Genomic DNA, 23,362 nt, shown 5'->3' with positions numbered 1-23,362 from the left:
CATAGTATTTATTTATTTGCAGGGCCTCAGGGCTTTGCAGAGACGTACCCCTTTACTCTCATCAATGTCTTCCCTGCACATTCATTGCAACCCTTAATCTCCACCTTCTCCTTCAAATACTCTTTCTAATTTATTATTTTACACTCAAATGTGTTTCTACTTTATGTGATAGTTTTCACTAGTTAAATTCATTTGCTAGATTTTTAAATTGATGATAAATCTCATCATGCAACTTAACTTCTTGTGGTATATACAAAACCATAACTAATTATGCGTTATAAATTAGGTAGTTAAGTATTCATTTATCAACTTCATTATCAAATAGTAATGTATGTTGATATAATATAAGATAGGTTATGTTTAATTTTGTCATTTTCCTAGTAGTGTTCATTGTGGTTGATGAATTAAATAATGAGTAATTTTGTATGTGTATGTAATATTTTTGGATTTTGTTTTGTCATTTTGCTAGTAGTGTGAGATAAAAAGAGGTAGGAGTGTAATTATGCAAAGGAAAGAGGCATTGATAATGCATGTAACCAACCCAATATTAAATACTAGGGCATTGTGGAAAGGAGAGGAATATTAATGGACTTTTATTATGCAGGTACTTTTTGATAGTAACCTAACTCTCCTATACACTCACTCCTTTGTCCAACTCTCAACTCTCAACTCTCAAGCCTCCAGACCCCACCTTCCCTACTCATTTGGTTATGGTGATGGGGTAAACCAAAACAAGCACAAGAACCCCCCCTCCCCCTCCTCTAAATTATTGGGCCAAGATGGGAACCTAAACAGAATGACACCAACCTAAGCTAACCCTACTACTACCCTCAAAGAAAACAGCATTGGGGAATGAAATTCATAACCCATTCATACCACAAACTTTTAGGAGGTAACTGTTTTAGTATCACTCTAAAATTCCCATTGGTGTATATAATTACTAGCAAAGTAGCAAGGAGGGGAGATAGATTTATTTATTTATTTATGATTCTGACACATTGAAAATAGGAGGGGGGTAATGAAATGTACTAATGTAAAAGAAATGGCAAAGCTATATTTTTGGAAGAGGAGGGTAATTGACCCATCAAGGGGAAACAAAAAAGAAAAAGCAAAAGAAAACAAAAACCCTTGCAATGTAGAGAGAAAGAAAGAAAGAAAGAAAGAAGAGAGCACTTGCTAATTGCTATTACCACTGTGTGTCTATAGTATTGTTATTGTTATTGTTATTGTAAGCTCCTCTCACTCCCCAACACTACAACACACAAAAAACTCAATTATTTGTGACCATTTTTCTTCTTCTTCTTCTTCCTCTTTGGCTTTCAACATGCCACGCCCAGGGCCAAGGCCTTATGAGTGTGTGAGGAGAGCATGGCACAGTGAGAGGCACCAACCTGTTAGAGGTTCCATCATTCAGCAGATTTTCAGGTTCTCTTCAAACATCTTTGCTTTCTCTTTCGTTGCATTTCTCTTTTTTGCTTACTCTCTTCTCGTGCACACCATGTGTTTGATTAGGGTCGTCAACGAAGCTCACACCCCTGCTACCAAGAAGAACAAGGAATGGCAAGAGAAGCTACCCGTCGTTGTTCTCAAGGCCGAAGAAATCATGTACTCCAAAGCCAATTCCGAGGTTTCCCCCTTTTCTTCAAAAATAAAAGCTTGTTTTGGAATGTGGGATTCCTTTAGATCTTTCCACTCTTGCTTAGTTTTTGCTGATTTCGTTGCTTAGGCAGAGTACCTGAATCCTGATACCCTCTGGGAACGCCTCAATGACGCCATTAACACCATCATAAGGAGAGATGAGACCACAGAGACCGGTGACCTCTTGCCCCCATGTGTTGAAGGTACTCAAGTTTTCACCTTTCTATATGGGTCCACTTCTCAGAGTTTGTGTCAAAATTGGATTTTTATGTGTCATTTAGGGGGATATATCATATCTGCGACTGTAGAGTTTTGTGCACTTGATATTAGTGATTTTGAGCTGCCACTGATGTGTGATTTTGTTCTTTTGGTTTTCTGGGTCCATTCATTCCTGTTATGCTCTTCATCAGCTGCACTTAATCTGGGATGCAAACCTGTGAGGACTTCAAGAAGTGATAGGCACAATAACCCCAGGACATACCTTTCTCCAAGAACTCAACACCCTCCTCCTCCTCCTCCTCCTCATCCTCCTTCTGGTCCTCCTAGGCCTGTTGGGGAGAATCCTTATGCAAGGGTATCAAGTTCTGGCGTTTCACAAATCCCTGTGTCAGATTCTAGAATCCATGCCCAGCAAAATACTAGGATGATGGGTTCACCTAACTACCCCTTCTCAGAGAGTTTCCCTTCTGGTCATCACCAGCATTTGGCAATGGAAACCAAACCCCCATCGAACTTTGGTTCAGTTTACCCCTTGTACTACGGATATGAAGCCAAAGAGCCTCAACTAAGGACGACCACCGTCGATAACTCGGGTCCTGAAACTATTTTTGTTGGCAGACCAGTCATTACTCCGGTCCCCGAGCCATCTGGAATTGGTTTGTTGGAAAACTTTCCCTATGGTAGATACCCCCATTTGCCAAACAGAGCTGGAAAAGAAACTGTTGTAGGCATGCCGGAGGGATTGCGGGACACAGAATGTGATTTATCCTTGAGGTTGGGTCGGTGTTTTCATCCATGTTCAAGCAGCAAGAATTGTTCAGCATATGAAACAGAAGATGCTGGTTTAGGAGCCCCTCAAGGGGGCACCAAGTTTAGTCATCTATCATTGCAGAGAAATAAAGAGTTCTGTTTTTATCCTAGAGAGACATCTTATGGTACCATTGGCCCCAGTTCTGCCAGATGTAATGGAGAGCGTGAATATCAGAACTTAGAGGCAACTTTACGGAAGCGAAAAGCACCTATAGGTAACAACGAGGAGGATGGGCAATTTTGCCGGCATCTAGGAGTCCCATCGAATCAGTTTACCGGTAGAATGCAAGGACCAGGTTCGTAGACAGTCTTTTTTATTTGTATCCTGCATATGCATTTGCAAATCTAGATGATATGATCCAAAATGTTGTCGAATCCTCATTGTAGAGACTCTTTGGATGTGTAGCTCTGCTTGTGAAAAGTTTTAGAAACTGGCTTGAGTTGCTAATTGCATTGCTGCAAATGTGAACTGTATATAGAATCTTAAGCTTGCTTTGTTTAATTTCTGCTTGCCTTGGATTGGCTACCAAAGATCAAAAGTAAAGAGAATGTCATGTGAACTTTTGAAATGGAGTGCTTTAAAGAAGTGGTCTAATTCAAATTTGATGCAGAGCAATAATGTGACAGATGAATCAATGTTTTACTAGCTATGTGAACCAAACCTCAGAGTTTTTGGATTTCAGCAGGATCTCAATTTGGGTGCCCAAAGGGGTGTGTGTGTGTGTGTGTGTTTTTATACCAAAATAACTAGTATAGAACAAGCTTGAGACATCGTATAACCCAAATTACCGACTGCTTAAACCTTTGGTGCGTGAAAACTCTTTGGAGAGATCTATGCATTTCATAGCCTGGGCAACTTTGGTTTGACATTAAACATGTGTGATGTTGTGTGGGCCACATTACAAATGCACTTTTCTCCGAAGAATGCTTTTACACTTATGAAGAATGCTTAATCATTCGCCAATTTTTATGTTTGTTCATCCAAAGTTTTAGGGTCATTTCATGGCTCAAAGTGTAACAAGCTTTGACATGTTTATAAATGATATATATTGGAAACTTTCCTGCTGAATTCAAGTTTAACCTTTTAGTTCTTGGTAATCAGGTATGTATCAACCACTGCAATGAAAATCAAACAAGTATTATCATGACTTGTTAAAGTTGATGAATCCCAAAATTCAAATAAATAAAGCTAAGATATTTTATGTTGTAAGAACTAATATATTTACACTAATGGTTGATTTGAAAGCACATTATGTTATATGAAAATTTGGGCATGCATAATGCACTATTTAACCAATGGGGATTTTAACCAGACGTTTGGTTTTGTCAACGTCATGGGTTGAGTGTTGTAAGTGTTCCACATTATCATGTTACCTGTTGTGTAGCTGTCACTGCAATGTACTGCATGACGAAGTTGTCGTGATTAGTATAGGGAGTGTAGAGAGAGGCATATACGACAATTCTTATGGATCAAAATACTAATATCTATGGCACTTGTTTCGTGAGGATTGATGTAACATGGCACTATCAACGCGAATGATGCGAGCATTCAGGTTCCTCTTTGGTCCTCTCTGCATTTGATTTTTTTTTTCTTTTTAATAAATATTGAAATTGAATTTCTTCCCTCATGCATGACATGCGTTTCTAACAACAGATTAATGAGACAATAACACCCTAAAATAATGCTTAAACATTCTTTCAAAATATTAAATAAAGTAAAAGAAAATAAAAATATCATGTTTATATACATATTTTTTATAAATTTAGTAAATGTCATTACTCTCTGCCAAAAAAGACAATTAATTTTTCTTTTATTTAATACTTAAGAGGGTATTTAAAATGATTTGATATAATGATGATATACTAATATTGTTTGACTTTTGTTTTTGAGCGGCGTTGATTTGGCACCTTTGCTTGTGGTTGGTGTTCCCCAACCATAAGATTGTTCATTCTTGATTGTGGTGTAGAGAACTCCCACGACTGTCTGCCAATGTGCAAAATCATGGCTTAGCTGATGTGACATTCGCATTAATAATCATGTTACAATCATTTAGAATTTCATAATCAATCAATTATTGTTACATTTAAATAAAATAAATGAATAAACAAAAGTATAGTAATAAAAGAATAAAGAATGTCAAATTTGAGCCAGTTTATGGATTGGGTATTTTTCTTTAAATAAAATCTTAGAAGAGGGGTAAATAACAATGGATTCATAAAAGAATGATATAATTTCAGCTCAAACAATTTAATCATTTTAGAAACGTATCCGGTGTTGTAAATGAGTACATAATAGTCTTGTATGAAAAATGAAGATGCTCCTAGTTTTTTTTATTTTTCACGGTATCTCTCAATCCGGTAGGCTAAAAGTCAATGGGTTATACGCAAGGCTGGATTTAAACTCCGGACACTTCAGTAAATTAATGAGCTCACCACTAAACTAACTCAACTTGGTTAGATGCAGCTAGTTTAATATAGTTAACTTTTACATTTTATCTATTTTATCATTTTATGGAACCATTAGATGATACTAATACTGGGGGATTAAACTAAAAATTATGTTCTTAATGCCTAATCTCAGCATTGCCGTTATTTATTTATTTATTTATTCTTATTAACCAAGTATTTGTTTTGTTTTTGAATGGGTGTACTAGGGAAATTTTTATTGATTTTTGATAGGTCCACTAGAGGAGGCCCAGGGCTCAAGTAGCCCGCTAAAGAAAAAAAGGGGCATAAATAGTGTGTGTAGAAACCAACTTAGTTTAATCCAGTAGTTAACTCACTCGTCTGCTTAAATAAATATCAGTGGTTCAATTTTGTCTTATGCATGCAGCAACTTATTGGTCAATGACGGACTCTTAAATAAAATTCAAATTCACGACGAATTAGTCTTTAATCACTCGTCCACTTAATCAATGTTGGAGATTTAAATTTTACCTTATGTATGTATCAATTCATTAATCAACAGCAAACTTTTAAATAACTTGATTTTTATTGTTTAGGGTTCAGGAGTGAGCATGATTACCCAGCTAGTTAATTCAAACATGAATACTACTGCTTGAATCTTATGAGGAATCTCATAAGCACTTTCCAGGGGGGAGAGGGGTTGCAAGCCATGTGCCTTCAAAATCGTATGCTAGATTTTATATATATCTTTTACTTTCGCTTGTACTAATCAAATTTTGAATTAGCTATGGCCTGTGGGACACTCCAATACGTGTTATATATATATTTTTTTTCTTTTGTCGTGATTCTTCTTACAATTATAAGATATCTATTTATAGAGAAATTTTATTTGTGCATTAAGAATATCCTTTAAGACAACTGGGCACACTATCTGAGTAGGACACACGGGGAAATAAATATTTTAACATGTTTTTTCTACACACAATGACACAATAGTTAAAATATTTATAATGAGGAATGTTAGGGACAGCAATTTTGGTGTTTTATAACTATCAATTGGTTATTAATAATATTTTTAATGGTGTGAGATTACATCTAATAGTGAGAGATCACTCATTTTTATTTTGATGGTTAAATGTTGGCCAGAAAACACAAAAGTTACTGCCCCTAAACTTTTCCTATTTATAATATAAAAAGAAGGAAAAAAAGTTGGGATAAGAATTTTATTTTTAATTATATATTTATGTATAAATATATATATATATATATATATATATATATATATATATATATATTTTGTTTAACTCATTTTTAATATTATTTTATATTTAAATATATATTTGATATTAATGATTAATTTTAACAATTAATTTTAATCAGGTTGAATTTTTATTTATCTTTCCTCAATCCTCATGTATGTACTCTTTTCAATATGCAATAAATCATTGCACAAGTTAAACTTTATCTAGCAAGTCCAAAAAAAAAAAAAAAAGCTATATATAGACACGCACACTCAGTTTGCATGAAGTTTTAATGGTATAGCATGTACGATAAAGAAAATTTCCATTATTATTGTAAGATTGTGCTATCCATTAATCCTGTTAATGTTGGATTTTGAATATAAATTTTCCTTTTACCATTTAAAATCAAGCACTTGTTGTTCAGAGTACAAAAATCATCATATTAAGCATAGCTGTCTGATTGATGGTGGATAATCTAATAGTGTGTTTCCACGTTAGGGTAACTAGCTATTTTGGTAGATTAGTCATCTCTCTCTCCTTAATTAATTAATTGTAATAAACCTTGTTCAAATTTCTTTAATAATAATGAGTTTAATTAAGGAACTATTTTTTTTTCATTCAGTATCAAATGTTTTTTTAAATTATTTTTTTATATTAAATTCTAAATTCTAAATTTTAAATTTTAAATTTTGAATTCTAAAAAAAAATAAACAAATTATGATAAAAATATTAGTCTTGATTCACTACAACAATATAGATTATTTTTGAGGGTTATAATGTGTAAAAAAAATTAAAATTTGTCAAAAAAATAAATTTTGACACTATTTTAACTATGAAAATATGTTAATAAAAGTTTTGTCAAAAATAGTATTTTTAACATATAAGTGATTGTGAAAAAAAATTAAATCTTATTTTGATAAATATTGACTGTCAAAAATAATTTGTTAGAAAATTTTGAGAACATATTTTCTGTGATACTTATTAATTGTCAAAAATATTATTTATTTTGACACTTATTGACTATAAAATATTCTCAACAAAAAATTTTAACAAAGAATGAGATGAGATCTTGAAACTAAAGAATAACTTGAGATTTTGAAGATAAAGAATGAGTAGTATAATCCTAAACTGAGAGCAGTGTGATGTCAAAATTAACAGAGCCAAAGAAGAAGAAAAATAGTGGAGTAAATTGAAAACAAACGAGTGTCAAAATTGATGAGTAATTTTCTACGGTCAAATTATTCATCAAAAAAACATAAAAAATTTGACATTTATGATATTTGTCAAAAATATATATTAATTTTGACATTTAATTATAGTGTTAAAAAATAAAGTGTTAAAATAACTCTATTTTCTTGTAGTGATTATTGAGATCATTGTTGGCACAAAAACCCCACTCCTTAATTAGTATAATAAAATAATATTAGTGGAAACATATCATGGGCAATCCTTATCTTTAAGCTGTGCATAGGATGCCAAAATCAAAAGAAGACACCCAAAAAAACTTAAATTAAACCTTCTAGTCTTTGTCAAGTTTTTAAACATTTTAAATGTTACTATGATAAATTTATACGTACAGATACGTTTAAAATATGAACAAATAATAATAAGTCATGTAGAATTTATTTTTTACATTAGCATTTAATTTTTTTTTAAATATATATTATATCACCACTTTTACTAATATATCCCTTTAATTAAGTAAAATAAAAATATTTTTTATTTAATTTTATAAAAAGTCTTAAACATTCTTACTTTATTTGATTAGACAAAAATATATTTTTAAATCAATCAAATTTTAGAATTCAATTAATCCTAATTTTATAATTTTAATTAATTTAAACAACAAAACAAAAACATATTAAAAAAAACAAAAATCAATCGTTCTTCGTCTTCTCCAATTCCCCTAATCATTCATCTCCCTCTGAACCAAAGGAAAACATATAAAAAAAATAAAAAAAATCAATCTATTCTTCATCTTCTCCTAATATCATTCGTGCCCCCTCCTCTCTGAAGCACACCAAATCGGCAAAATTCTAACAATAATTGACTGCATTGATCTCGATAGTTAGCCACCCACAAAATTTAAAGAACCTAAAAGAGAAAGAAGGCTAAACCACTTAATTGGACAAATGCTGCGTCTTTCTCCTGTATGGAAGTTCTTTGAATGCTCATTCGCTCTCAATTCTTGGAAAGCTTCTCAGTATGAGAAAAATGGAATTATTGTCAACTAGAGAAGAAAAAACCACTACAGTGGCAAATTTGGATCCAAAGGGCAGGTTTAAAATTTAGAATAGAACTAAAACAGTAACAAAGTAAGAACCAAAGGTGAAGCCATGCATACCCAAGTTCACGGGCAAAAGGCAATACAAAGCCACCCAGGCAAAGGTCTACATGAAGACAAATACCAAAGCTTGAGGGCAACTAACCAAGTTCCTACAAAAGAAAGTTTCACATTATTAGCGTTATGAAATTCATCAATAAAATTGAAGTTATGTTCACTTTTCAGCAATTAGATCAAAATAAAATAGTAACAAAAAACTTACTTCAATGGGGTCAATTATTCCATGAAAAAACCCTGGCGCAGATCCAACAATCTGTATTATCATATGAATGTCAGTTACACTTAATAGCCTAAACCCTAAAAGAATTGAGGACGAATGCGCATTCAAAGAACTTTTATAGAGGAGAAAGACGTAGCGTTTGCCCAATTGAGTGGTTTAGCCTTCTTTCTTTTTTAGGTTCTTTAAATTTCGTGAGTGGCTAGCTACAAGATCAATGCAGTCAATTATTGTTAGGATTTTGCCGTTTTGGTGTGCTTCAGAGGGGAGGGGGACACGAATGATATTAGAAGAAGATGAAGAAGATATTGATTTTTTATTTTTTTGATATATTTTCCTTTGCTTCAGAGGAAGATGAATGATTAGAGGAATTGGAGAAGACGAAGAACGATTGATTTTTTTTTTAATATGTTTTTGTTTTGTTGTTTAAATTAATTGAAACTATAAAATTAGGATTAATTGAATTCTAAAATTTGATTGATTTAAAAGGGTATTTTTGTCTAATCAAATAAAGTAAGGATGTTTAAGATTTTTTATAAAATTAAATAAAAATATTTTTATTTTTATTTAATTAAAGGGGTATATTAGTAAAAATGGTGATATAATATATATTTAAAAAAAAATGCTGACGTGAAAAATAAATTCTATATGACTTGTTACTATTTATCCATATTTTAAACGTATCGATACGTATGAATTTATCATCGTACCATAACAAACACCTAAAATTAACACTCTTATTATTCATGATTTATGAATCTAAAAAACACTATTTTTAGCCCAATATAAAAACATAAATTTGCGTTCAACCTCCTAATAAAAGACGCGCATAAAAGAGCAACGTAGGCCACCATATGCTAAAATAAAATGAAAAAAAGGAGCTTTATGTTTAAATAATGGCCTAAAAAACTAGCTTTACAAGTCATACACTCCACAATTGACATATATTAAAGTTGTTGAACTGCAAGTGCCATTAGTCTAACCCAAAGTTAACCATAAAATAAACCCCATGTTGATCTCAAAAGAGGAGTCGATGCTTCGAGATTAGAGTTGAAAAAACAATAGGGGTAATTCTAATTCACCTCCAAATGTCACGCCATAATTCATTTTAAAGAGGGTAAGTCATCAACTCTATCAGAGGTAACCATTGAAAAATACAATATACGTGTTGAAAATTATATAGTTGTTATTATCACCACACAATTAATGAATGCACTAAAGAATTCAATTGGTTTGAATAATTGTTAAAACTTAATTAAGAAGGGTTGATTAAAGTAATAAATAAGATACAAACAAACATATGTATCCTATAAAGAATGGGGAGGGCTAGGAGAACAATAAAAACAACATGAACAACCATCAATCAAATAAAAATACATTATACCCTAATTTAATGTTACTAATTAAATTTAGACTTATAATAAATAAAATATTTAAGGATATCATCATAAGAATAATATCAAAATAAATATGATAACACAAAAATACAGTGATATTTACTAAGTGTGATTAACAATAATCACTCCCTCACTCAATCAAAAACTGTAGCCAGCAATGAATGGAAAGCTAACTTTATTGTAAAATGCTCTAACTGCAAAAAAGAAAAAGAAAAAGAAAAAGAACTGAATCTATGAAACACGATGACAGAACCAAAACAATCAGAATTCGGAACTATAACGATAACATCAATCTCTGTTCTTCATCATGTCTAACAGAAAAATGCTGCAGCAACTACTGAGATCAGAGTGGCAGAGAACCCAAAAGCTTTGAGAGACGCAGCACCGGAGTCCTTTGGTGGTGGGCTAGTGCTACCACCGGAACTACCTGCCGGAGAGGGAGAAGAAGGGTTGGTAGGTGAAGAACCCGGCGAAGGTGTCTCGGAGCCGGAGGGGGAGGGGGAAGGAGAAGAGGGGGTGCTGCTAGTCCCGCCGGTAACGTTGATAGCAAGCTTCTGACCAGCGCTGCAGTGGCCGGTAAATCCACAGATGAAGTAGTGTTCACCGGTCTTGTTAAGGGTGACTCTGACCGGTGGAGCGTTGTAGGTTGCGATCGGAGAACTCGTACTGCATGCATCGTAGTTGTTCTTTGTTACCTCCTCCACGTTGTGTGTGTTCTTTGCGAAGTTGAACACTGTAATAAACACCAACATTCAACAAGTTACTAAAATATTACAAGTAATCTTTGACTCAATTGAAAATTCACATACAATTAACTTAACGTGAAATTAATAATTAAGAATAGTTAAATAATTTAATTAAATTTTTATTAAACGATTTTTAATTATCACTTCACGTAAAGTTTAAGTTAACTGGATCTAAGTTTTTATCTTTCACTTAATTCTCATGGAATAATTCTGGATTATCAAATTCAACTGAATTTTCCAAAAAAAAAAAAAACATACCTAGAATGTCTCCAACTTTGAAAGTCTTGCCGGAAGCCCAAGAAGTGTAGAAAGAAGCGCCGCCGCTAGTAGGAATGATCCATCCTGAGCTGCCTCCAACGGTGTAAGTCACCGGAGCGGAAGCGGGAGCGGAAGCCGGAGTGGGGGCAGGGGAGCTTGATTTTGGGGCAGGGGCAGGGGTAGGGCTAGCCGCCTTGGGTGAAGAGCTAGGCTGAGGAGCAGGGGAAGGAGAAGAAGCCTTGGCGACGGTAACTGCGAGCTTCTGACCGGCGGCACAGTGACCAGTAAAGGCGCATATGAAGTAATGCTGGCCAGTCTGGTTGAGCGTGATGGTGGCTGGGCTGGTTGTTACGGTGGTAATGGCATTTGAACCGTTGCATGCATCGTATGCTGATTTTGTCACCTTTGCAACGTCGTGTTGACCGTTGGCGAAATTGAACACTGCAATCAACAAAAATGAATTCATGTCAACAAGCATGCACCATTGAAAGAATAATAAATGGTATATAAATAGTTTTGTTTTGTACCAAGGGTGTCTCCTTGCTTGAAGGTTTGTTTAGAAGCCCAATTGGTGTAGAAGGAGGCGCCACCGGAGGGGATGGTCCATCCAGTGGAGTCTCCGACCACGTGACTTGTAGCTGCTGAGCCATGGAGAAGCGTGGCTACTATTGCAACCACCAACACCAAGTTCCTTGCCATGCCTGATATATGTGTTCTTAGTTTTCAGATCGCCCCTGCTCTTCTAATTGCTTTCTACTTTCTAGCACTCTTCTTTTCTTTGGTTCTGTTTTGTGTTTGTATTTATAGAGAAAACAGAAGAAGAGTTTTGATAACTATCTTAATTTTATTGATGTTATTAATATTAATATTGGGCGGTGTGTTAGAAATTAGTAAAGTGGTTTGGTCAACAGAATTGTTGTTATCGTTATTGTTAAAGCTTAGTTGAAGGGTGCCGAGATTTGTGACTTAGGCGCGTAAAGACGAGAGACTAAGGCTAGTTCAGTTCACCAAACCATTATTGACTTTTATGCTTCTAACGCTGTTAACATGAGACTCAATCTGAACGCCTTTGGGAATTGGGACCCACCAAATGGAGAAGCTGCCAGGAAAATTCCAACTTTCCATGATTCATGAACCTTCAAACTTAACACAACGCTATGCTGACGATTATGCTATAATTTCATTCTATGTCTAGTATTTGTAATTACTATTACCGTTCAAAACAGCATAGAAATTAAAGGATGAGAGAGTATACTCAAATAATTATAAAATTGCTCCATGTAATTTAAGAGATTATTTTCACAAATCAAAATTATTCTTTTTTTATCTAACCTTATATTAAGGTGACATAAAATTGTACCTATACAATTAGTAATTCCTCAAATTATTTTTAAAGAAGAACAATTTTGACCTGTGAACATAATTTTTAGAATCTATCAAAACTTTTTTCTAATCTTTTTAAGTATAAATGACCAATTTTTTATTTTTTTATGTATATTTTTGTTTATTTACCCATTTTCTTTTATGTAAATTTAAATATATATATTTCGGATACGTTTACTTTTTAAGATAAAAAGAAATGGCTAAATTAAAGTAAAATTTTTGTGACAAGCACGTTTTGATACAAATGTGCAATTTTGGGTCAATTACATGAATTGGATTTCATCATAGAATAAACCACTCAAACTTTAAAATTATATTTTATTTATTATTTTTGAGTCACTAAGTCCCTGCTTGAAGAAGTCTAAAAACTTTTATTTATTGGTGACTTTCCCAGATCAGAACTTCCCATGAAGTTTGATTAGCACTATAATGATCATTTGTTTATTGTTCCATATTCTTTTACTTTTCTTTCTATACGAATTGAAGATTGGGGCATGACACTTCTAGAATTGGTCATAATAATAATATTGTATTATAATTGCTATTTTCATGGCAAAGGAAAGTTAAGTTGACTTGACACGGATGATACAATTGACTTGCCAAGAGGTAATGTGTTTTCATTTCAAAAACATATAAATTATGGAGGATTTTAATTTGTTTAGTTCAAACTTCAAAGTAATGGTGATGATGCAGCAATATTCAATTGAATAAAAAAAATACTAAACCTGTTGTGTTTTCACATGTTATGACCTGATCTTAAGCGACCAAGTTTGTCAAAAATGGCAGCTTCACTTCTAATTAAGAAGCTATAGACTCTACATGATGACATATTATTATATCTTAATTTAACACTATAAATTGATATCTCTCTTATTCTGAATTCTCTTGCTTTAATTTCTACAAGAGCACACGTTAGTTTAATTCTCTTAATAATGAAACCTCAGATGCATCAAGTGGTGAAACAAATTAAAAGAGAAAATTTGGAATCATTTATTGAAGAAATCCATTCTTGTTGGCATGGTATTAAAGTTTCTTAAACACAAGCTATGGTGTTTAGTTTGTAAAATGCTCAAAGTTAAAAATACTGAAATCCATAGTTGTATAAATTCTATGCCTATTCATAATTGCAACTTTGCTCTAAAATATTTCAATTTTCTGAAGAGCTTGTAATGTATGACTCTTGGAGTAATTTACATATAACATGTAAAAAAAAAAAAAAAAAGTCAACCACTAAATTAATAACTGATATAGAATACGCGATTGAAACACATATTAAAAATGAGTTAAATAACCTTGTTAACGTAGGGTTCGAGAAGGGGTCGCACCCAAAGAATATAATGTATATAGCCTAACCTGATGAGCTGTTTTTACATTTTGAACCCGTAACTTTAAAGTCACACAAAATAACTCAAATGTAGTATATATATTTGATAACTCTACTCATCCATGACCATTTTGTTCCAAACAAACTATTCTTTGAGACTCTGACTCCATATGAAGTTATAACTCAACATGCCACAAATTGCTCTCTCACAAGTCACAACAATAAGAACTGTTCTAAAATTGGAACAAAGTTTTGAAGGTAATGGTTGTAAGGAAAATAGACAAGGTAGTAGAAGCTACAGAAGTGGATGAGCCACTTGGAGGAGGAGGAGGAGTAGAACTAGAAGGAGCTTTTCTTGGTGCAGAAGAAAAATTACCAGTGACTACTTCAACACTTAGCTTTTGGCCACTGCTGCAATGTCCTGAGAATGTGCATGAAAAATAGAACCTTCCAGCACGGTTAAGGGTCACTCTGGCTGGTCCTATCACATAGGATTCTATCTTCTCATTTTCGTCGCATTTTTCGTAGTTATTCTTTGTAAGTTCTGCCACTGAATGGCTCCCAGATTCAAATTTAAACACTGCAAAATCAAGTTACCTCAAGAATAAATGTTCTGAATGTATCAAAAATGTAAAACTAAATATGAATTTTTTTTCCTTTTCTTTTACCTAAGGTGTCATTCACTATGAAAGTATGGTTTGAAGCCCAATTTGAATAGAAAGAAGCACCACCAGGTGGATAACTAGTCCACCCTATGCTATCTCCTCCAACTATGTGTTCTTCAGCTTTTGTCACAACAATCATGATCATTGCAACAATAATTGCAACATTCTTCCTCAATTGACCCATCTTCTGAAGAGAAAAGGGCTGGAATTGTATTCTCTAAATGTTTTATTGAATATATAAAGAAGAGATATAGAATTGAAGCAACCATTGCCAGTTGCCTACTTGGTTTGAATTTTTTATACACAAGTGTTGTTGGATCATTCATAAAGTCAATGGATGAAAAATAGTAAAATAAAAATGTAAAGTATTATTAAATATGAGCATAATTTAGCTGATATATCAAATATCAACTCTGTCTTTGTCCTTGAATTATTTGGCTACAAAAAATCCATAGTAGTATCTTTTTATTCATTAATTCATTCCATTTTCAATGCAGCTGGAAATAAAAGCTTACAAAATAAACATGAACATGAGAAATGAGACACCCTAGTAAAATTGTAATACACATAACTTGGAAGTGTTTTCATGCTAAAATGGATCAAGCTGGTACAAATTCTAGAACAAGATGTTTATGGCAATGAGCATGAGAAGAACAGAGAAAGTAGCAGCAACAGAGAGGCGTGACGCCGGGGACGAAGGAGCCACGGCTGGTGCAGCCTCCGGGGAAGAAGAAGAAGAGGCCATGACATTGACACTAAGCTTCTGGCCAAGGGAGCAATGAGCCGGGAAGGCGCAGGCGAAATAGTATTCTCCGGTTCGATTGAGCTTGATCATTGTAGGTCCAACCTCAAATGTTTCCATCTTGTTCTTGACACTGCAATCTTTGAAATCATCCTTTGAAAGTGTGACAACATTATGTGTCCCAGTTGTGTAGTTGAAGACTGAAATAAAGAAATGAAAGCAAGTAGTTCTTACTTCTTAGAGTATATGACATAACAAAATGTTTTCAATAATTCTGCATGGCAGAGAGATTGAGTACTTACCAAGAATGTCGTTTAGATTGAATGTAGTTTTAGCAAACAAATTGGAGTAGAAGGAGGAGCCTTGAGTAGTAGGAATCATCCATGGAACTACATGCTGTGCAGCTTGTGCTAGTGATGATGCCACAATTAGTAGCAGTAGAATTCCAATGTTAGTAGCCATGAAAGTGTAAGAAATGTGTGTTGGGAAGAGTTTGAATGACCTTATCTTTGTTCAAGTTGCAACATATGGTTATGGAAGCAGAGTTGAGATGAGAAAAGGCTAAGGTTAAGCCATTACATTCTTGTCTTAATTCATAGAGACAATGATATCGAGAAATATTGGAAGACAATAAAAATTCGTCCATATCAGTCCAAAGTTATCTTATTTTATATTCATTAATTATATCTGAAATAAAAACATAATTAAATGTAATAAGTATATAATTTTAAATGTTATATATATATAAAATTATAGATGCTAAGTTAATTAAAATAACTTTAGATTATTATCTCTCTAACATTACTCATGATATCACATGCACCTTCGTTATTATTGCTCGAGAAATTCTTAGGTATGAGTAAACCAATGTTCTTACTATGATCAATTAATTGCCTTTCACAGCAATATTATAAGTCTACTATTACTTTTGAATTTAAATTTCAAAAGTATCAATAAAATAGAAGCAAATATGTTTAATTATTCTGTTGGTCTCTATAGTTTTACGAAATTTTCAATTAGGTTCTTATACTTTTTTTTTCTTTTAATTTGGTCCTTACACCAATTTTTTTTTTCAATTAGGTCACTCTTCACAGTAATTGGTTTAATTGAATAGGAAATCAATTAAAAAAAAATTGGTACAGAAACCCAAATTAAAAAAAAAGTATAAAAACCCAATTAAAAAAAAATTGATGCAACGACTCAATTAAAAGGAAAAAAAATATAAGGATCTAATTAAAAATTTTACAAAATTATAGAAACCAACAGAGTAATTAAACCAAGTAAATATTATACTCGCAAAATAAATAATTCAGGGTAAAAGTATTCATTTGTTCTTATGACACAAATTTCACCTTATATAACTTTTCATGTGTATTGATATATTAGAGAATAGATTTTTTTTTAATTTTTTTAATTATTGTAAAATATAATCTTTTATTGTATATTTTTTAAGTGGAACAAAAAAACATGTAAAAAAAATGTCAAATGGTAAAAAGTTACACCTGAGAATATCAATTGAAAGAAAAAATTTTAGAAAAACTATTTTTGTAATATAGATATTCGATAGGATTTACTAACGTCATTTAACCCATATAACCGACTCGATATTATTGCAGTAATATTTCCGTGACATACCATATTAAATTACCGGAAAAGTTCTACATCCATGTATTTTTTATATGGTTGTTAATCAAGTAATTTCCTCTACATGTGCGTCCCCATTCCTCACTCGTTTGTCATACACGCGCTACATATAACGTGCTGCAACCTAAAGTTTTGCTCAACATAAATCCTCTACTACAACATAAACCTCCTCTCGCGTTCTTCCTTATTGATCTGCATTGCCTTCGTCATTCTCCTCTGGTCGTGTTCATCTTCTCGTTTTCTTATTTCGATTTGGTTGAATTTATCTTCTTCCTATTCTTCTTCGTTTTCTTATTCGATCTGCACTTCTGAATCGAAACAATAAATGACTCAACTTCAAATCAGGAGAGCGATTTGGATTACTCTTCTGAAACGAATCAAACTGACAAAGTTTGGATTATTCAATTTTGAATCGAATTGAATGGAATGCAATTGCTAATTTGAATTGAATTGATAATATGTAAATTGTAGGCAGAGTTATTTGAATTTGATTTTATATAATGGATTATGTTTCGTTCACTCAATACTATACAATTGTTTCACCATGAGTACTGTGTTCGGTTCACCATGAGTACTATGTTCGGTTCATTCTGCAGAAAGCTGTTTGAATTTGATTTTATATAATGGATTATGTTTCGTTCACTCAGTACTATACAATTGTATTGTGTTCGGATCACCATGAGTACTGTGTTCGGTTCACCATGAGTACTGTGTTCGGTTCACCATGACTACTGTATTCGGTTCATTCTGCACTATTCAAAACTCTTCTTCCTCACCTTATACTACTTTTTCACCAAAGAGAGAAGGAGGAAAAGACAAAAAAATACAGCAGCAGCAACAACAAAAGAATGACGATAGGGTTTAGGGTTTATGGGTTCAGGGTTCAGTGTACAGGGGTTCAGTGTGTTTCAAACTTTTGGTTCTCTCCGTGTATTAATTTCGGTTCACCGTGTTCATGGTTGAGAGTTTAGGGTTTAGGGGTCTAGGGTTTAGGGTTTAGGGTTTTAGGGGTTTAGGATTTACGGTAGGGTTCAAGGTTTAGGGTTTAGGGTTTAGGGTTTAGCGTTCAGGGTTCAGAGTTCAGGGTTTATGGTTTTAGGGATTTAGGGTTTATGGGTTCAGGGTTCAGTGTTCAGGGTTCTGGTTTTAGTGTTTAGGGTTCAGTGTTTAGGGGTTCATAATTTTTTGGTAAACAGGAGAGCGATTTGGATTACTCTTCTGAAACGAATCAAACTGACAAAGTTTGGATTATTCAATTTTGAATCGAATTGAATGGAATGCAATTGCTAATTTGAATTGAATTAAATGGACGGAGGTGTACTGAATTGAATTGAATTGAATTGAATTGATAATATGTAAATTGTAGGCAGAGTTATTTGAATTTGATTTTATATAATGGATTATGTTTCGTTCATTCAGTACTATACAATTTTTTTCACCATGAGTACTGTGTTCGGTTCACCATGAGTACTGTGTTCGGTTCATTCTGCAAAAAACTGCTTGAATTTGATTTTATATAATGGATTATATTTCGTTCACTCAATACTATACAATTGTATTGTGTTCGGTTCACCATAAGTACTATGTTCGGTTCACCATGAGTACTGTGTTCGGTTCATTCTGTACTATTCAAAGCTCTTCTTCTTCACCTTCTACTGCTTCTTCACCAGAGAGAGAAGCAGGAAAAGACAAAAAAATACAGCAGCAACAACAACAAAAGAATAAGGATAAGGAGAAAACACGTGAAGAAGAAGGAACGCGAAAAAAGAGGAGAAGGAGGGACGCGAAGAAGAAGAAGACGCTCCTTGCATAAACGAGCATGAAAAGAAAAAAAAGAAGAAGCGTGAAGGAGAAGCATTGGGTAAGAACGATTTCGTGTGTATTGGACATGTGTATTTCACGTTTCATTTAATGGTATTGGATTTTTTTTGTGTTGGGCCAACTTGGTTACATGGATGTGTACCTTTTAAATTACATACCATTTATTGTTATTATATAAGACAAATTTTGTGTCTTTTATTTTTTTCAGATTTCAAACACAGCTTCTAAACATGTTGAATCTTGGTAAGACTTTAACGTATACTCTCATAGAATACAAAATTAAACAGATTTCATAGAGAAAAAAAGATAAATTTATAGCTATTTAATATAATTGCAAACTTTAGAATCTTATATTTTCAATAACATCATTCCAGTTTATATTCTTTGTTGACAAAACCGCTAAAACAAATGATAAATTTTATACTAGACCACATCCAAGTAAATATGGGAAAATGCTTTATGTGAATGTATATATAAATGATTAGGCATTTGCTGAATATTGAGTTGAAAAAAAAGGACATCAGCATTTTTTGATATTGCTTTTTATGAGAATATGACAATGAAATTGTATACAGTGGCATGTCAAAACCCTTCATCAGAAAATCAGCAGCATCAAAGCACACAGAGATACTATCATGGTGGCCAAGTTATCAGCACTTATACTCTGCAAATCAGTAAAATCAAATAGGAACCAGTTAATACCACTTGCAATCACATAAAGTTTTCAATGTTAATGCTTGTAAACTTTCACTGAAAATGATTGCAGAAGAATAAAGAGACATCTGTTTCTCAAAACACTACAAATTTATATTCTGTAATTCACAAACGCAATCATGATTCATGACTCATGATAAAGATTTCTAATTTCTTAAAGGGTTTGGCCTTACTAAGGGTTGAATTGCTTCTCATGCTGTCTCATTAATTTAGACTTAATTACCACAATCATGATATACAAAATTCCAATGAACTATTTATGAGGCTAAAGGTGAAATACAGCCAAGAAATATAGTGAAGGAAATCTATCTACAAATCCAGCATTCATAAATAGCTGCTGGAAGTTATCGAAAAGAACAGGGGAGCTTCCGAGTCGGTTGGAAACATTGAAGAAAAAGGTTTTGGTTTACATCCGCGTTTGCACAACCAACCAGCAAGAATTATATGACCAACTTGATGGTTGATCCTCTAGATAGTTTCACACATGAACACAAATTTCCAAGAGGGATAAGATCATCAACTCAAAGGAAAATAGCTTGTATATGCATATATTCCAAAAACCTTGGAACATGATCTTTTTGTTTTCCTAGGAATAAAAACAAATCAGACTACAACAGATGAATGACAAGTAGAAAAAAAAAATGCAAACTTGTTTGTCCCTCCTTTTCTGGATGTGCAAAAACATTTAATTGAACTTTAAAAAAAATAAAATAAAATAAACAAACAAGCATTAATTGAAATTTATGGTACCTTCAGAGATAAGCGAGATGATCGCGCTGCATTAAGTCCGTGAAACCCAATATCATATGATATACTACCATCTGCCTTGAACAGTCCATAGTTCCTCTCAGAACTTGCTCCAGGCTTCGAATCCTCATTGAAAACCGCAAAGATGTATGCCTTCACAATATTTTTAGGCCTATGTGGAGTTCCTTTCCTCTTCGCAAGCCTTTTACGCAGGTTATAATTGTATGTCCTCGCATTAGTTATGTTTGCTCCGGCTTCATTTTGATCTCCATTCGAGGCCCACCCAGTCTCAGTAACTATGACTTCCATTTTGTTAAATCCAGCATTCTCCAAAGCAGAATAAGCTGCATCAATCTGAGCATCAAGCATGTTATCATAGTGCAGACGAAACTTCGGATCATAAATTCCTTTTGTCGGTTGAAAAAGAGCATAATTCAAATCTATATGTTCCGGATCACTTGCGTAGGCTAGGGAAGGGTAAGCATTCAAACAGAAAGGAGAGCCAATTTGTGAGAAGAACTCCAATAGTGGCTTCATATACTGAGTAACACTGTCCTTAAACTTACAAGAGGAGGGAGGGTATGAATTCGAAAATACAGCAAACGAGTTTGCCGTAGAGATCTCAATTTGCTCATGCAGATTAAGTTTCTTCGTAGCGTTATAAATATTTTTTGCAGCACCCAAAAGTTCCCCCCACAAACTGTAGTCTTCCCCACCCAAAACTTCATTCCCCACGGCAATTCCACGAATAGGCGTGCCCGGAAGAAACGACTGCACATTGTCTTTGACCCAGTTCAGAGCATGATCTGCGTTCGAACTCATGTCTTGCAGCTGCCCATTGGGAAGTCCAATAACAAGATTAAACCCAGTTCCACTGAATGCCTTGAGAACACTGTGATCAGCATCATAGATTCTAACATTCCTTATTTTTGCTGCTCTGAGAAGAGTAACAACTTGATCAGGTGAGGGGATGTTATCTGCAATCCTCCCATAATTTATACCGTATGTTCCGGTGAATGTTTGCACTGTTAAGGGTACTGAAAATCAAACAAGGAGAGGAAATAGCTCCCATTAACATGATGTGACTGTAATAAATATATCACTAGAAACAATTTGTATAAGCCAACATCATGTGGCTATTCACAGTGATTTGAATGAATGAAATTGGTGCTAATTATATGCATATGACAAGTCTAAGTCTAAAGCTATCCAGTTAGAACTTTGAAAACTCCATAAGGAAAAATCCAACCTAGATTGCTTAAGATTGGAGCTACAAATTGATACAATAGGAATAATCATCCTACATCAAAGGAACAGTGGTCCCAGGTGAAATCAGTAAGGAAAGACCAATTAATGTCATCATCATCATCATCATCATCATCATAATTTTTTGTTATTTTTTTAATCATATCCATATATAAGTGAAAATTAAAACCTCTCACTGGAGAAGAGACAAAGTGAAACGCCAAAGAAAGAAAAGAAAGACAGAAAGAAAGCTTGGTCTCCATAAAAGACTCAAATTTTAAGATGAAAATGACAAGAAACGATCCAAAACTAAGCGAAACAAAATCATCAAGTACCCAAGCACATACCCACGTTGATACAGAAGCATAAGTACACATAAAAATTAGAAAGAAGGAAAAGAGCATAAGAGTAATCAATAAAAGTTGAAATCAGAAACATAAAGAAGATAAAGAAAGTACCCATTTGAGCGAAGGAGAGCAGGAAGAGTAGGTGAAAGGGGCCATGAAGAAAGCAAGAAGAAGAGATGTGATTGGCCATGAAGAAGGTGTAGTGAGAGTGAGTTGATGATGATGATGATGGGGTGGTCCAAAAGAGGGTCAAAATTGGAAATTGAAAAGAGTGGTTGCAGTTGCAGGCAGTGCTTCTTCTTCTTCTTCGAGAGGCATGCCATAAGACAACAAAGGAACCCGCTTTCTGCGTTTGGTGCGTTGAACTAGACCTTCAGCGCTTCTTCCATCGTCTCTCTCTCTCTCTCTCTCTCTCTCTCGCTCTCTCTCTCTCTCACACACACACACACACAGTTACTCTCTCTGAATGCCAAAGTTACGATCTTTGAATCTAATTTGAAGCATGTGAGAGAGAAAGAGAGAGACTTGGAATCAGCAGTGGTTGAAGAATGAGTTGAAGAGTGGAAGAATGAAGAGAAAGGGAAAAGCCAAAAGGAAGGAACACGGAGAGTGGTTTTGTTCTTCTTATAGTCTCCAAAACTGCCATAAACTCTTTATTTTCTTTTTTCTTTTTATTTGAATCTTTCTTTCTTTCTTTCTTTTTGTTTTCAATTATTTTTGGGTTGCAACAATAACTGATCCCCTTTTCATACCATGAAAAATAAGTATCTTTCTTTTCAACAAAGAATTGTTAATAAAAATAATTGTTCATTATATTACAGTCACGAATTTTTTTTTATGTAAAGTTAATAATTAAAAAATATTAAATAATTTAACTAATTTTATTAAATTATTATATAATAATTATTAATTATTAATTTTATATAAAAATAATTGTATATAAATTTTTATCTTATAATATATATGAATTACTAAATTAATTAGTTAAAAATAATAAAAATATTATATATACATAAAAAATTAGTTGTTTAATCAGATATTATAAATTTATATTTAATTATATATTATTTTATATATTTAAATTTTAATATATATTTTATATAAATAAATAATTTAGTAGTTGAAATCATGTGTTTGAGAATAAAAGAGTGAATACTCCATCCGGTCCTGACAATTATTTTAAAAGGACGGGGACTTCAAGAAAAAAAAACATTCAATCTGGTTTTTGATATTTTTTTTGGGACTGATTAGTTTTTATGCCAAAAAAAACAACATTAATTTTTTTTTTGTATAGGAGCCTCGTTGTCCTTTTGAGGTAATTATCCGGGACTAAATTTGAGTTTTTTTTTTTGTGTCAAGGATCTCGTTGTCTTTCAAGATAATTGTCAGGAACTATTTTGAATTTTTCTTAGAATAAAATAATATAATTTGATTAAATGATTGGTGTAAATTAT

At 33.2% G+C, this 23,362-nt stretch overlaps 5 protein-coding genes across 5 annotated transcripts; 1 reads left to right on the top strand and 4 right to left on the bottom strand.

The window, feature by feature from the left end:
- The first annotated feature begins 861 nt into the window (after window positions 1-861).
- LOC107640211 (uncharacterized) lies at window positions 862-3,741 on the top strand. Its single transcript, XM_088502162.1, has 4 exons — window positions 862-1,425; window positions 1,513-1,627; window positions 1,727-1,841; window positions 2,049-3,741. The coding sequence occupies exons 1-4, from the start codon at window positions 1,325-1,327 to the stop codon at window positions 2,969-2,971; spliced, it is 1,254 nt and encodes a 417-aa protein (XP_088358288.1). The 5' UTR covers window positions 862-1,324; the 3' UTR covers window positions 2,972-3,741.
- A 6,565-nt stretch (window positions 3,742-10,306) lies between these two features.
- On the bottom strand, window positions 10,307-12,277 carry LOC107640197 (blue copper protein). Its single transcript, XM_016343751.3, has 3 exons — window positions 11,804-12,277; window positions 11,277-11,717; window positions 10,307-11,005 (listed from the first exon to the last, which is right to left on the bottom strand). The coding sequence occupies exons 1-3, from the start codon at window positions 11,973-11,975 to the stop codon at window positions 10,584-10,586; spliced, it is 1,035 nt and encodes a 344-aa protein (XP_016199237.1). The 5' UTR covers window positions 11,976-12,277; the 3' UTR covers window positions 10,307-10,583.
- Window positions 12,278-14,063: 1,786 nt separating this feature from the next.
- LOC107640179 (mavicyanin) lies at window positions 14,064-14,978 on the bottom strand. Its single transcript, XM_016343732.3, has 2 exons — window positions 14,652-14,978; window positions 14,064-14,563 (listed from the first exon to the last, which is right to left on the bottom strand). Exons 1-2 carry the CDS (start codon window positions 14,830-14,832, stop codon window positions 14,217-14,219), a joined length of 528 nt encoding a protein of 175 aa, XP_016199218.1. The 5' UTR covers window positions 14,833-14,978; the 3' UTR covers window positions 14,064-14,216.
- A 100-nt stretch (window positions 14,979-15,078) lies between these two features.
- Window positions 15,079-16,019, bottom strand: LOC107640189 (mavicyanin). Its single transcript, XM_016343739.2, has 2 exons — window positions 15,693-16,019; window positions 15,079-15,590 (listed from the first exon to the last, which is right to left on the bottom strand). The coding sequence occupies exons 1-2, from the start codon at window positions 15,850-15,852 to the stop codon at window positions 15,265-15,267; spliced, it is 486 nt and encodes a 161-aa protein (XP_016199225.1). The 5' UTR covers window positions 15,853-16,019; the 3' UTR covers window positions 15,079-15,264.
- Window positions 16,020-19,287: 3,268 nt separating this feature from the next.
- LOC107640170 (glucan endo-1,3-beta-glucosidase 14) lies at window positions 19,288-22,581 on the bottom strand. The gene is made up of 3 exons (XM_016343724.3): window positions 22,020-22,581; window positions 20,320-21,353; window positions 19,288-19,519 (listed from the first exon to the last, which is right to left on the bottom strand). The coding sequence occupies exons 1-3, from the start codon at window positions 22,096-22,098 to the stop codon at window positions 19,451-19,453; spliced, it is 1,182 nt and encodes a 393-aa protein (XP_016199210.1). The 5' UTR covers window positions 22,099-22,581; the 3' UTR covers window positions 19,288-19,450.
- Between the last annotated feature and the right edge of the window lie 781 nt (window positions 22,582-23,362).

This window comes from Arachis ipaensis, chromosome B1, assembly GCF_059453495.1.
Source record: "Arachis ipaensis isolate K30076 ecotype BB chromosome B1, ASM5945349v1, whole genome shotgun sequence".
Classification (NCBI taxonomy): domain Eukaryota; kingdom Viridiplantae; phylum Streptophyta; class Magnoliopsida; order Fabales; family Fabaceae; genus Arachis; species Arachis ipaensis.
This window is presented reverse-complemented; position numbering and strand designations above follow the sequence as displayed.